The 13650-nt window shown below is 48.9% G+C and overlaps 1 protein-coding gene across 2 annotated transcripts in view; it reads right to left on the minus strand.

Moving 5' to 3' along the window:
- Positions 1–771: 771 nt before the first annotated feature.
- Positions 772–13650, minus strand: part of GNAI3 (G protein subunit alpha i3) — a 29085-nt gene continuing 16206 nt past the window's right edge. Inside the window, exons 5-9 of one of the 2 annotated variants that reach the window (XM_084220524.1) lie at positions 6598–6726; positions 3891–4020; positions 2892–3045; positions 1850–2043; positions 772–1658 (exon numbers count right to left, since the gene is read on the minus strand). In XM_084220524.1, coding sequence (XP_084076650.1) covers positions 1853–2043; positions 2892–3045; positions 3891–4020; positions 6598–6726 — 604 coding nt within the window. In that variant the 3' untranslated portion in view covers positions 772–1658; positions 1850–1852. Of the gene's footprint in view, positions 1776–1849; positions 2044–2891; positions 3046–3890; positions 4021–6597; positions 6727–13650 lie in introns of both variants that reach the window. The other variant, XM_084220523.1, reaches the window with a different exon arrangement.

Below are 13650 nucleotides of genomic sequence, written 5' to 3' on the forward strand. Positions count from 1 at the left end.
ATGACGTGGATGTTCTTCCTTTCTCTCACCTCCACTTTGCTCCATTCCTGTGTCCCAGAACCAAAGGATATTGCACCTGCTTTGCATCCATTCTGGGGGTGTATGGATCTCTGGATCTCACCTGGATCACCCCATGGCTACTGCTGGGCTCCTGGGGGGTGGGATGGGGGTCACCATGCCAAAAACCTTCCTGGCCAGTGCCCCTGGATGAGATGAAGCCCCTGGATGAGTTTAAAGGATGAGTTATCCCATGTAGGATGGCTGGAAGGGAATTCTCAAATAGACACAGCTCCAGACAGCTTGGAAAAGATTCCAGAACAGGGAGTCTCCCTCAGGGCTCCCCCTGCCAGCACACACCAGCCTCCCTGAGGAATTTATCCTGGATTTCTAAGCAAGTCTTCTGAGAACAGTCCCACCTCCATCCCACAGAAGTGCCCAGAGCAGAATTCCCAAGGGGCTCACAGCAGCCAGTAAGATTTGGGCTACAAATAAGCAGTAATTATCCATCTGCCAATAATCCCATGGGCAATGGCAGTCCTGGCATGTTCCAACTGTGCCAGCACGACTCAAGTCTTTGGGAGCAGCACACCACCACCAGTGGTGGGTGATAAAGCACAAGGAACTCCCTGTCCAGATAATTCCACCCAATTCCCATCAAAGCTCTTCCTCTCCCTTCTCCAGCAAAGCACAAAAGCTGGGAACACTCCTGGAAAAAGGAAGAATAAAGTGGAGAAAAGGCTACAATCTTTACTCACCATTTTAATACTGCCAACAAGTCTAACAGATTCAACTGTACACATGACAAACTGGGAGGAGTCTGGATGCAATCATGGATCAGCAAAGGAATGTAGGACTGGTTAGGGATGGCACTAGAGGGAAACAGGGATTTGGCACCACACAGACAAAGTAAAGGCATGCTCAGGACAGGGCTGGGCAGGGAGGGCCATGGGAAAGGCAGCACTGAATAATGCACCGTTTTCATCCCAAAAAATGCACAGGAATCAGTGGTTTGGGAGCTGGGAAGCAGCAGATTTCCCCCCAGCGAGGGCTCAGCTCCTCTCCCCACCAAGCTGGGATTATGCAGAGCACAACAAATCCCTTCCCATAAAACTGGCATAAAACTGGGCTCAAACCCCCAACAGAACCTAAACCCTCCTTCTGCTGCAGGAGCCTTTCCCAAAGCCTGGGGGGAGCAGGATGGTAACAAATCACACATGGAAAAAAAGCCGAAGCTCTAAGGATCCCTTGGTAGCTGCAGAAATATTAAATCCTGGCCATAGCAAGTGTTAAAAACAAGGAATTCCTGCTAAGAGGAATATTTTCTGCAGGATCTGCTCACATGTGCATAGTTAAGTGATTTTTTTTTGTTGTTTTTTTTTTTTAATTATTATTATTTTTAAAACAAGGTTTGCAAATAAAGAAATAAAGTTTAGTAAAGTTATAGTTTTCTCGATGGAAAAAAAAATAACCTTAAAAACAGACTAGTGGTGGCTTGTTAACCAAAGGAAGAGAGAAAGCTACATATCCAAGGTCTGGAATCCAGCTGGAATCCACCGCACATCCCGGAGATCACGTCGTCCAACGATGCCAGGAGGATCTACTCCCACTACGTGGCTTCACTGTGCCCTAATTCCACATCCCACAGCAATAAAAGGTCCCTAAGACAGAAGATTGTGCTAAAGAATTCCAGGATTCCGCATGTTCTCTGCTCCTGGGTCATGCTCGTCGCTGTCCCCACGAGGCAGCAAGAGGCTGGGGCTCACCAGGCAGAAACACTGGGAAGGAAACCAGGAATGTAGAGGGGAGCAGACAGAGCCCTTCCCAGCAGGACACCCAGAGCTGCATTTACCTCTCAGTAGAGCCCACATTCCTTGAGGTTGTTTTTGATGATGACGTCGGTGACGGCGTCGAAGACGAACTGGACGTTCTTGGTGTCGGTGGCGCAGGTGAAGTGGGTGTAGATCTCCTTGGTGTCCTTCCTCCGGTTCAGATCCTCAAACTGGCACTGGATGTAGGCGGCTGCCTCCTCGTACGTGTTGGAGCCTGCAAAGGAGAAGATCCCTGGCTTTGCCCACCGGCTCACGGGAGCTTTTAAGTCTGTATTAAGCTGCTTGCAACCATCTGCCTTATCCAGCTACAAATCCAAATCCACCATTAACTCCTTCTGGGAGACCTGAAGTCTATTCTCTGGGCAGTGACCTTGGACATGGGATCCAGGGATTGCCAGGCTCCACAGAGAGTAACAAATCATGGGAGTCATGGGCTGGAAGGGACCTTCAATCCCATCTCATTCCACCCCCTGCCAGGAATAGGGACACCTCACACTACACCAGATTGCCCCTGTCCAGCCTAGCCTCGAGCACTTCCAGGGACAGGGAATCCACAGCTTCTCTGGGAATCACAAAAATCAACAGGTTTGAAGAGATTTGAAGGATTGTTTAAGCATGTAAATGCCTCGAGCATTGCCCAGGTAAAACCTTCCACCTGTGTGGAACCACAGCAGGGATGGGTTCTGGAACAATCCACGCTGAACACCGACACTCCAGGGTGGACAGGAGCCAGAGCAAGACGTGGTTAAGTTCCACAGCCTCTAAAATTGAATTTGAATGGAATTACTGTCCCAGTTAGGTGTGGAAACCTAAGTGGGGAAGTGACTTTAATTTGCTGGAGTGCAACACTTTATTCCAGGGAAGGACAAAGGTTGTTCCCAACTCCAGCTCTTCCAAGAAAACAAGCACCAGCCAACTGAACAGGCCAGAACTGTCCAGGAGGCAGAGGGAAAGAACTGGGGGAAAAGTTTGTAACTGATCCTGGGTTGTGCAAGGCTCTGACTCACTCACTGCTTGCCCAGTGACACAGATGATCCCATGATCCCAGTGATCCCAGCCTACCTGTGTACTCTGGGTAGCAGATCGTTAGTGGGCTCTTCTTAATCTTCTCCTCAAACAGGTCTTTCTTGTTCAGGAAGAGGATGATGGAGGTGTCTGTGAACCATTTGTTGTTACAGATGCTGTCAAACAGTTTCATACTCTCATGCATCCGGTTCTGGAAAAGGAAATCCAACAGGGGAGATGTTAGGGAAGGGTGGGATGGGGGACAGAGGCCCTGCTGCACAGGGCAGACTCAAAATTGAGGTGTCACTGCCACATCCTCACTGCCATTGCCTCAGGAGGAGCACAGGGGGGACAGTTCACCTCCTCCTGCTCCTTCCTGGAGTGACTCACATGCAGAGAACAAGGCAAGAGAACAACTCCAGGCACCTCCCAGCAACCAAGTAGGTGGAAACCTCATGGATGGGTTGTATTAATCATTTTGTGGGGGCAAGATTCCACTGGCTTATTCAAAGAGTGCTCAACCTTGCAGCTCTCAGACAATTTAATGGGAGGAGTGTCGCCACATTTCTCTTCACAGAGAAAAGCAAGGCACAATTCTTCCCAAGAATATTTCTGGGTTTCACATTCTCTGAACCTCAGAGAAAGAAAAAACAATTCTTATCACTTGCTGTGCCTGTGTTTGTGCAAAAGTAGAATGTAATATGGAGATTGTTTACCCACAGGGATGGTGTTTTGTTTCCTTGGCCTGTCAGGGCAAGTGTGTGTGTGTGTGTTGGGACTGTTGGGTGACAGTCACGAGATTCTGTGCAGTTGTGCAGAGATGAGTGCTTGGCAGATTCAGTTTAGATGTAATATAGTATAGAATAACATAGTATAATAAAGTAATTAATTAGCTTTCTGCTAAGATGGGGTCAGATGCATCATTCTCTCCCCTTTGTCAGGGGACCCTGCAAATTCTATAGAAGGACTACACCAGGAACATTCCAACCTGGTGCAGGATGGAGCTAGGATGATCCCAGCTCCCTTCCACGCAGCCATAAATCCCAGAACACGCACCATCTCCTCGTCCTCAGCCAACACCAGGTCGTAGTCACTCAGGGCCACGCAGAAGATGATGGCTGTCACCCCCTCGAAGCAGTGGATCCACTTCTTCCGCTCCGAGCGCTGCCCTCCCACGTCGAACATCCTGGCAGAGGCAGGAGAAATGGCTCAGGAGCTGGGCACACCCCTCCTGCCTGGCCCCCGTGGTGCTCCCAAGGATGGGGAGGCTGAGCAGGGGTTGGGAACACGCAGGGTTTCAGGAGCTACCCTCAGGAGAGGGGGTGTTAAAATTCCCTTCCTGGGAGAGGGGATTTTAAATCAGTATTCTCTATTTTCTTTCAAGCTAGGGTAGATAGAGCTTGCAGCAACCTGGGCTAGTGGAAAGTGTCCCTGCCTGTCTGGTTCCAGCTGTCCCTGGATGAGATTTCATATCCCTTCCAAGCCAAACCATTCCATGAGTCTGGTTTTCAGCAGGAAGAACTGGAAGTCACCATCCAGAGTTCTGCTGATTTTGTTCTCTTTCCTACTTCCTTAGCAACAACTCATTTGCTTGACTGGACTCCAAGCACTTTCTCACAGCACCTCCAGGGAAATGGATTATTGGGAACACACTACCTGCAAGCTCCTGCTGGGACCCAGGAAGAGATTAAAGGGGTTAAGAAATCATTTCATTTATTAAAAATAATCTGAGGTACTGGAAGTTAAAGGCTGAGCAGTTGCTTATGGAATTTCTGTATAAATTGAATTAGTTTCTAATTAAATAGGAATTTGTGTCACAGGTAGTTCCAGCCCCCCTGCTCATCCAAATATTTTGATGAGAGACCAGGATTGGGATTTAATTAAATCAAGTTAATATCTGAGTTATTAAGTCATAGAGATTGATTTATTCCCAGAGCAGACAAGGAGCTGTCCAAGGGGGGATTGAATGATCCCAAACGAACTCCCACCTTCTATTTAACCCTTTGGTCTGGAAGGAAAGATGGAAATCTCTGTGAGAATCCAGAATATTTCCATAGCTTGAATCATTTACCATTAGCACAGAAAGATTCATGAAGGAAGAGCATCCCTGACACCTCAGCTCATCCCAGTTGCAGTCACTGAGGCTTCCCCATCCCATTATTGATGTCTGAGATGGAATATCACAGCAGAGCTGGCAGCACCAGGGTTTCTGATGGATTAATGCTTTCCTTTGTGGAGCAAATCCCTCTGGGACAGCACTCGTGTGTCTGGGGCCCTGCACATGATCAATGGCTCTGGGCAGGATCAGGAAGGAGGGTGGAGATGATTAAAGAACACACTGGAGATGCTAATCCTGATCCATCATCATGGGAAGACAAGTTATTCCCTGGCTGGACCAGAAGCTGCATAAATAAATTGATGATGCCAAGCATTTTGGCATTTTTGTTTAAAATGTTCTTAAATTGCACAGTTTGGAAGCCAAAATGCTGTTCTTCCAAAAACTGTGCAAAAGTTTCTTTCTCCAGAGGAGACCACGGAGATGCCCCAAGCACTGGAGCCCCTCTGCTCTGGATCCAGGAGAGCTGGGAAGGAGAATGCTCCAGGGAGACCTGAGAGTCCTTTCCAATGACTAAAGGGGCTCCAGTAGAGCTGGAAAAAGATCTGGGACAAGGGCCTGGAGGGACAGAACAAGGGGAATGGCTTCCCACTGCCTGAGGGCAGGGTTAGGTGGGATATTGGGAATAAATTCTTCCCTGCAAGGGTGCTGAGGTCCTGGCACAGGATGCCCAGAGCAGCTGTGGCTGCCCCTAAATCCATGGAAGTGTCCAAGGCCAGGCTGGACAGGCAGTGGAGCCACCTGGGATAGCTGAAGGTGTCCTAATCCATGGCAGGGAGCAGGGACCAAATGGGATTTTAAGTCCCACCCAATCCAAACCAACCTGGGATCCTGTTAAAACCCTTGGATTTTAGAAGCACCACTTGGATTTTGCTGCAACTCCATCAAAGTGTTTCACAGCCCATTTGTAAATAAGCCAACACACAATTTTTAGGAATGTGAGCAGGAAAGACTCCAAACCACTGGCACAGACAGAGGGAAGGGGGCTGAGCCACAGGCACTGCACTGTCCTACACCCTCCAGCACAGGAATGCTGTGGGGCTCCAGCTGTTTGTCAGGAGCACACTGGGATCTGAAGCAAGGAATTCCTAAGCAGCAGGAAGGGGAGCTACAGGGATCCAAGGTGAGGAAGGAGGGATGCAGCCTCAGCCTACAGAGGCCATGGGAGCCACTCTGAGGTTAGAGGAAGCTCGTTAGTGACATGTAAAGGGACACTGCCAGGAGCAGGCTGGATCCACAGCCTGGCAGGGACTGGATCAGCAGAGGGGACAGGGAAGTCCCAGCCCCTGCAGTGCCAGGCACAGGCTGGCAATTCCCAGAGGAACACATGGAGCACACCATGCATCCCAGAGCCACAGCCTGGCTACAGACACAGCTAGGTTCCTCTGCTCTGAGGAAAGGGTTAAACTCAAACTCAAACTCCAGTCAGTGTCCTTTTAGTATTATTGTTGGGATTGGATCCTGGAAACGAGCAGTCAGTACCTGTGTCTGCGATTCCAACATAAAAGCAGCTGAAAAGAACAGAAGGCAAATCAAAGTCAAACTGGTCTCTCCGGAGAGGATAACGGAGGGAAGGAGGGCAGTTAAACCAGGAGCAAGTGTGGGATGTGCCCCCAGTGCAGGGCACAGGCACAGCCCTTCACTCACTTGAAATAAAGGTCCTTGAAGGTGAAGTGAGTCTCCACAATTCCTGTAGTTTTCACTCTGGTCCGCAGCACATCCTGCTGAGTGGGAATGTAGGTCGGCTGGGATATTCTATCCAAGTCATTTAGGTAACTAAACCAGAAGAGACAACACAAGAGGCTTTTTTTAGTCGGCTGCCTCACCATGAATCTTTTATAAACTGCAGAACAAAGCACAGAATTTATTTATCTCCCTCACACAGCACAGCCCTCGAAGCAAACAACCCCCTGGGGCTGTCTTGAGGGATGTTTTGGGGGTTTGGGGATTTTAATCCCTCCCTGGATGACCTTGGAGGTAGAGCTGGGGGAGCTGAGCTGGCTGGGGAGGGTAGGGAGGGAATGCAGAGCTGTGCCAGGGCTGGATCTCCCAGGGCAATCCACAGTCAAGGTCTCTCGCTTCAAAGCACAAGGCAATAAATCCAAGGGTTTGCTGTTAAAGGGCAGGGATGCATCAAGGGAGCTGGGAGGGAGGGATGAAGCCCCTTAAAAACCATCCCAAACCAGGCAGATCCAGTCACCTCCTTCCCCAGCAAGATGACTCTGAGCATACAGCCCTGGAAGAAGCCACATCCTCGCAGAAATTTTCCCATCAAGACCTCAACTAATTCCAGCCCCAAGCACATTCCTTTCAGAGTTCAGCTCTCAGGCACACCAGCACGAGGTACAGATGATTCCCAGCAGGATCAGAAATCCCACTCCAGCCAGCAACACCTCTGAGCTTGTCTTCCCTCCTGCTCTGACAAAGATGAGATGGATCCCACAGCTCTGCAGGGATGGCACAGGCTGTGCTCTTTCTTGGGAACAGGTTTTAGTCACCCCAGCCCTGTGTCACTGGGAGGGCTCAGGGGCTCTGATGGGTGTAATAAAGCCTCCCAAATCTCACATTATCATCACAGATCCATTGGCAGCCAGGAATTTCTTCTTCCCATGTGCCTGGAAGCTGTGCAAGGAACCCCAGCAACACATCCCTCCTCCAACAGTTCCAGCATCACCCTGGCCAGGACTTGCTGAGCCCTGCCCTGTTTCCAAACCCCAGATCCCAGTGATCTGCCAGGACCTGCCCAGTGCCATGGGGCTTTTCCCACAGAGCTGGGATCTGAGAGTGGATTTAGTCCAGGAAGAGCTCGACTCTCTCAACTCCAGGAGGATGGCAGTTTGTGAGCTGCTGTGTGACCAGGACTGGGCCTTGCTTTAGTTTCACTTTGATGATTTGAAAGGTATTTACTTTCCTCAGCTTCTACCAAGTAATATTTCTGCTGAGGCAGTAACATGCCCAGATTTTTTTTTCTCCTCTCTCCCTCCTACCAGTTTAAGTTTAGCTGAGACACAGTGTATCAAAAGCCAGTGGGAATGCTAAGAACTGACCCAGCAGCTCCTCAAAGCCTGGCTTTGACACAGGTCACACCACTGATATGATAAATCAGGAATTGTTTGGGCTGAAAAGTCCCTTAAGATAGAGCCCCACTCTTACCCCAGCTGAAGCTGTAAAGCACCTGCTCCCAACAGCCACGTGGAACAATGGGCACTGAAATTGGTATAATTCCTAATTAAGGCTTTGGGAGCAGCCAGGGAGGGGGGAATGGAGCTGGCAAACAAACTCAATCAGGGAATAAAGCATATCAGATTCAGTGGTGCTGCCTGAAACAATAAACTGTGCCAGACTAATTCCAGGGAGACCTAAAGGGCAAATCCCATGGAAATATAAGCAGTTGGAAAACCCAGCAAAGGGGATTTCTGGGAAACCCTGAAAGGCCTGCCAAGTGTGGGCAGAGGAAGCACCTGTGCCCTCCCAAAAATCCAGGCTGTGGAGCCCAGCTATGGCCACTTGTATTTCAGATTAAGTGGAACTTGAAAAGGATACCCCAAAAAGCTGGAAAAGCAGAGTCTGAATCTCTTTGTTCCCAGTGGCTCCTGGTCCCAGTGCCACAGCCTGAGACACCCCTCACAAGCAGCTCTGAGAGCAAACACTGACCTTGCTGTGTCTCCCCTCATCCCAAGCACTTCCAATCCCTTCCCACCACCTCCTTCACCTCCATCAGGCTAAAGCTGCACCCCTCCTTCCCCACCTGGGATCCCTGTGTTTACAGAGCCAGCTATTCCTCATCCTTCAACACCACAAGCTTCCAAAAAGCAAATTTGGGTTTGTTTTCCTTCTTTTTTCATGCTTAAAATGAGCCCTAAGTACAAAAAAAGTGCTGATCAAGCCTACAGTGTCACTTGTTTGCCCTGCTGACTCTCCAAGCATTCCTGGGACATCCTGTGCCAGGCTGGCACAAGGCCAGTGTGTGCAGAGATCACTGAATCCCAGAATTCCAGGATGGTTTGGATGGAAGATGTGGGAAATGGATTTATAGAAAATTCTTAAAGCCTGACAGAAGGCTCACATAGTATGAATCTCTAAGTAAATTTTGAGAAAGAAAGGTTAACTTAGAAATGCCATGGAACAAGATAAACATTGTTGAGAGAGAAATGGAACTAGAAATAAGTTTCAAGGGATGGTTTTGTAAATCAGATTAGCTATTTTAGAGAAATAAAACTATAAAAGATATATTGTAGTAGGACTTACAAGAGGTAATTTTAAATGATTGGTTTTAAGGTATTTACAGTATGGTGTGGCTAAAGCTGATAAGCTAAGAAATGTTTATAAAGCATTGTAATTAGGAAATAGTTGGTTTCTGATGGGAATGGTGTGAATTATAACATCTCTATTGTCTCATCCTTCACATGAGACTGAAAATAGAAGTTTTTGAAATACCTCTCAGTTATCCCATCTGAGACCTTAAAGCTCACCTCATTCCACCCCTGCCATGGCAGGGACACCTTCCACTGTCCCAGGCTGCTCCAAGCCCCATTCAAGCCTGGCCTTGGGCACTGCCAGGGATCCAGGGGCAGCCACAGCTGCTCTGGGCACCCTCCCAGGGAACAATTCCTTCCCAGTATCCCATCTATCCCTGCCCTCTGGCAGTGGGAAGCCATTCCCCTTGTCCTGTCCCTCCAGGCCCTTGTCCAAAGCCTCTCCCAGCTCTTGAAGGAGCTCTCAGGTCTCCCTGGAGCCTTCTCTTCTCCAGGCTGTACACCCCCAGCTCTGATCACACTGTATTGGGAGCTCCAGTCTGATCAGGAAACATCCCAGTCCTGTCTCATCCCACACCCAGACAGCTCCAGGAAGCACAGAGGGCAGGACAGGGATGCTGGGAAATGAACAAGAGAGATAACAGAGCTCCCCTCGTCATCCTGCTCACAGCAACCTTGCAATGGTGATTTTCCTTACAATTCACTCCTTCTGGTGCTGAGAGGAAGGATTTCAGGGCCACAAATGGCTCTGAAAGTCTTTAAGGGGGGAAGGAGGGAGGAAGAAGAGGATGGGAAAAAGAGGAAGGGGGAAAAGAGGGGAGGGGAAAAAAGCAGTGGAAGAGGAGGGGAGGAAAAAAAAAGAGGGAGGGGAAAAAAGAGGAGGGGGGGAAAGGAGGAGAAGGAAAAACCTCACTTAGAAATAATCTAGGTTTTATCCAGCACCATGTCAGTGAATTTAGGCCAGAACTGGAATTTGGGAACACGAGGAGATGGCCAGGACTAGAGGAAGGTTGATCAGGACTGTGCTAATTGCCCATGAGACTGCAGATAATTACCTACAGCTTCCACAGGCTGGGATCTGCCTGAAATCCAGGAAAAGTATGAAAACTAGGAACAAAAACACTTTAAAGCATTATGTGCTTGGTGACATTTTCAAGTATCTTGAAAATCTGGAGAGGCATGAAATGGAAATGTACTTCACATTCACCCTGCTGGACCCCAAACAGGGGTTTAGAGGGGATATTGGGAAGGAATTCCTATCTGTGAGTGTGGTGAGGCCCTGGAATGGAATGCCCAGAGCAGCTGTGGCTGCCCCATCCCTGGAAGTGTCCAAAGCCAGGTTGGACAGGGCTTGGAGCAACCTGGGAAGGTGTGGAAGGTGTCCCTCCCATGGGGGTGGAATAAGATGAGCTTTAATTTAGTCCCTTAATTCTGGGATTAATTCTGGAGCTAGGCTGAAAGAGCTGGGAATGTTCAGCCTGGAGAAGAGAAGGCTCCAGGGATGGAGACCTCAGAGCCCCTTCCAAAGCCTAAAGGGGCTCCAGGAGAGCAGGAGAGGGGCTTGGGACAAGAGCATGGACAGACAGGACCAGAGGGAATGGCTTTCCACTGCCAAAGGGCAGGGTTACATGGGATATTGGGTAGGAATTGCTCCCTGGGAGGGTGGGCAGGCCCTGCACAGAGCCCAGAGCAGCTGTGGCTGCCCCATCCCTGGGAGTGTCCCAGGCCAGGTTGGACAGGGCTTGGAGCAGCCTGGGAAGGTGTGGAAGGTGTCCCTGCCCATGGAATCAGATGGGATTTAAGATCCCTTCCCCAAGTGTGCACAGAGGTCCCAATGCTCCTCCACAGCCCTGGCTGGAGGCAGGAGCTGGGAGCCACAGATTCATTGCTCACATCAGAGGGAAAGACAAATAGGAAGTTGAAAAAAGGCAAGTTAAAAAAAAAATAAATGCTTGCAACATTCCACAAAACCCAGGGTAGCTGCAGGGGGCTTTAGCAGATGGTGCTGGGAAAAGCACTGAGCATTTCCACATCAACAGCTTGGACCAGGAGCTACTCAGTGTTCTTAAAAAAAAACAAAAGAAGAAAACATGGAAAACACCACGATTCCAGGAAAGATTACTTGGATTAGTGTTATCCTCCACCTCCTCTCCTCCCATACCATCTCCAGCCTGCCAGGGCAGTGCTCTGACAGGCAGGATCTCTGCCTGCACAAGAAAGAAGTGTCCATGAAGCAGGAAACAGCAGGAAGGGGAGTTTTGGGAACAATTCTATGCTGAAATGCTTGGCTCTCTGCCACAGCAGCCTTGCTCTTGATGCTACCTGATTTTCACAAGCAGTTACTTGTCTGCTCCTCTCTTCCTCCATTCCATGTGTGTCTCAGCCCCAGAATCGCATGTGGAGCCAGAACTGGTCTGGAATCCCAGCACAGAACTGGATTTCAGATAGAAAACCAGGACAGAACTGGATTTCAGCTGGAAAACCAGCAAACAGGGCACAGATTTAACAGCTGCTCACACTGAGGTGCCAGTGCTGTTTGTAGGAGGTAATGAAAGGAACAGGGAAGTGAAATTCCCAAGAGAAGTGAGACAAAGCCTGTGTCATCCCACCAGAAAAAGGGGTGCAGTACATTCACCCTTCATTGGGCACTTGAACAGCTCCCCAGGGCATGGTCACAGCCCCAAGACTGGCAGAGCTCAAGGAGTGTTTGGACAATGCTCTCATCCATGGAAAAAAATCCCCCCAAACACAGGGTGGGATTTTGGGATGTCCTGTGCAAGGCCAGGAGTTGGACTTGAACTTGATGATCCTTGTGGGTCCCTTCCAGCTCAGGATATTCCATGATCAAAGCATGGACAAAGAAATGAATCAGGGAACACCAGAGATAAGGCGGGTCAGGAGCCATGTGTGGAGGGGGAGGAAAATCCTGGGAATTCTGCAAGTCCTGTGGAAGAACCAGCCCTTATAGTGGGGTGAATTTACCATGAAGAAATCAACCCACTGCTGGGTGTTTCCCAACTGTGGAGCTGCAGATGTATCAGAACACCAAGTTGGTTTGCTGCAACTTCCTGTGGTTTTGGGACAGGAAGCTGAATTTTCTGGGGCACTTCTCAGGAAACGCCTGGGTGGCTCATCCCAAGTGTAACACCCCCATCCCAGGCTGTGCCAGCTCCTCACAGCAGCCAGATCTGGACCTGTGGGTGGCAAATATCCAGGAACAGGAAGAACCCTCCAAAATCCCACCTCTGTAAGGCAGCTGGGTCAAGTAGGTACCTATAAAAGCAGGGTAACACCCTCTTTTCCCAATCTGCTCCATTTCTCCAGCTGCCTTCATCTTCCTCCTCTTCCAAAGCCATCCAGAAACACACCAAAGTTGCTCCTTCAGCTCCACTCCTGCTCTCTGCCCAAGTCCTTAAGCTTTCCTCCTCTTCTTCCCATCTTTCCATTCAATCATTCCTTCCTTTCCCCCTCCTCATCAATCTCTTTCCTCCCTTGGAACCTGAATTTCTTCCTTTCCTGCTGCAAAGACATGCACAAATCCAAGAAAACTCCCATCAGCCCTTCCCTTGATCCAAACCCCTGCCAAGGTGCTGCAAATTAAGAAGGGTTCTGCCTTATTTTCAAGCTCAAATATGCTCTGAACAGAAAAGCCCTGCAGGCAGTGAGCTGTGGTACAGCTAAAACTTCTCCACAAAGCTCTTCTCAACTCATTATTCAAAGGGTTTTTTTTCCAAGCTTAATTTAAAACTCATTTTTTTCCAAGCTTAAAGTAAGATGAATTTTCAGCTACAAATGCTGAAAAACACCTTTCAGAGTGTCAAATATTTGTTGCAGAGAGACCAAAAATGTGAGTTAAAAAAAAAAAGAGGAAAAAACCAACAACTGTTCTGCTCATCAAAGGAACAGTTTTTCCTTCCTGCACCAACCTGCCCTTGGAAAAAGATGAGGCATTTCATCAAAAATTCCATTAGCAGCCTGTTTATCTACTTGGAACCTTCCAGTTGTTCAGCAGCTGTGCTGATTTTAGGACCAGGACAAGAAGATTTTAGAATCAGAACAGTTTAGAGGCAGTGTTGCCTGTGAGGTGCCAGACACAGGGACAAGAGGGAAAGCTGTAAGGAGAAAACTGAGAATATTGATCTGCCAGGTAAGGGGATCCCATTTTGCAAATAGATAAATGTCAGGAAAGTGGCAGTTTTAAAATTTAAGAGTGTTGCTCTCTTTTGCAGGGACAATGGAGGTGACACAGCCAAACACCTGGCATGCCAACAGAATCACTGAGCTTGGAAAAGACCTCCAGGATCCAACCCCTGACCTTGTCACCAGAGCAGAACAGAATACTGAGTGCCATGTCCAGCTGGTCCATGAACACCTCCAGGGATGGGAACTCCACCACCTCACCTGGCAGCCCCTGCCAAGGCCTGGCCACGAAGAAATTCCTCCT

This window comes from Fringilla coelebs (genome assembly GCF_963513975.1).
Source record: "Fringilla coelebs genome assembly, chromosome: 23".
NCBI lineage: Eukaryota > Metazoa > Chordata > Aves > Passeriformes > Fringillidae > Fringilla > Fringilla coelebs.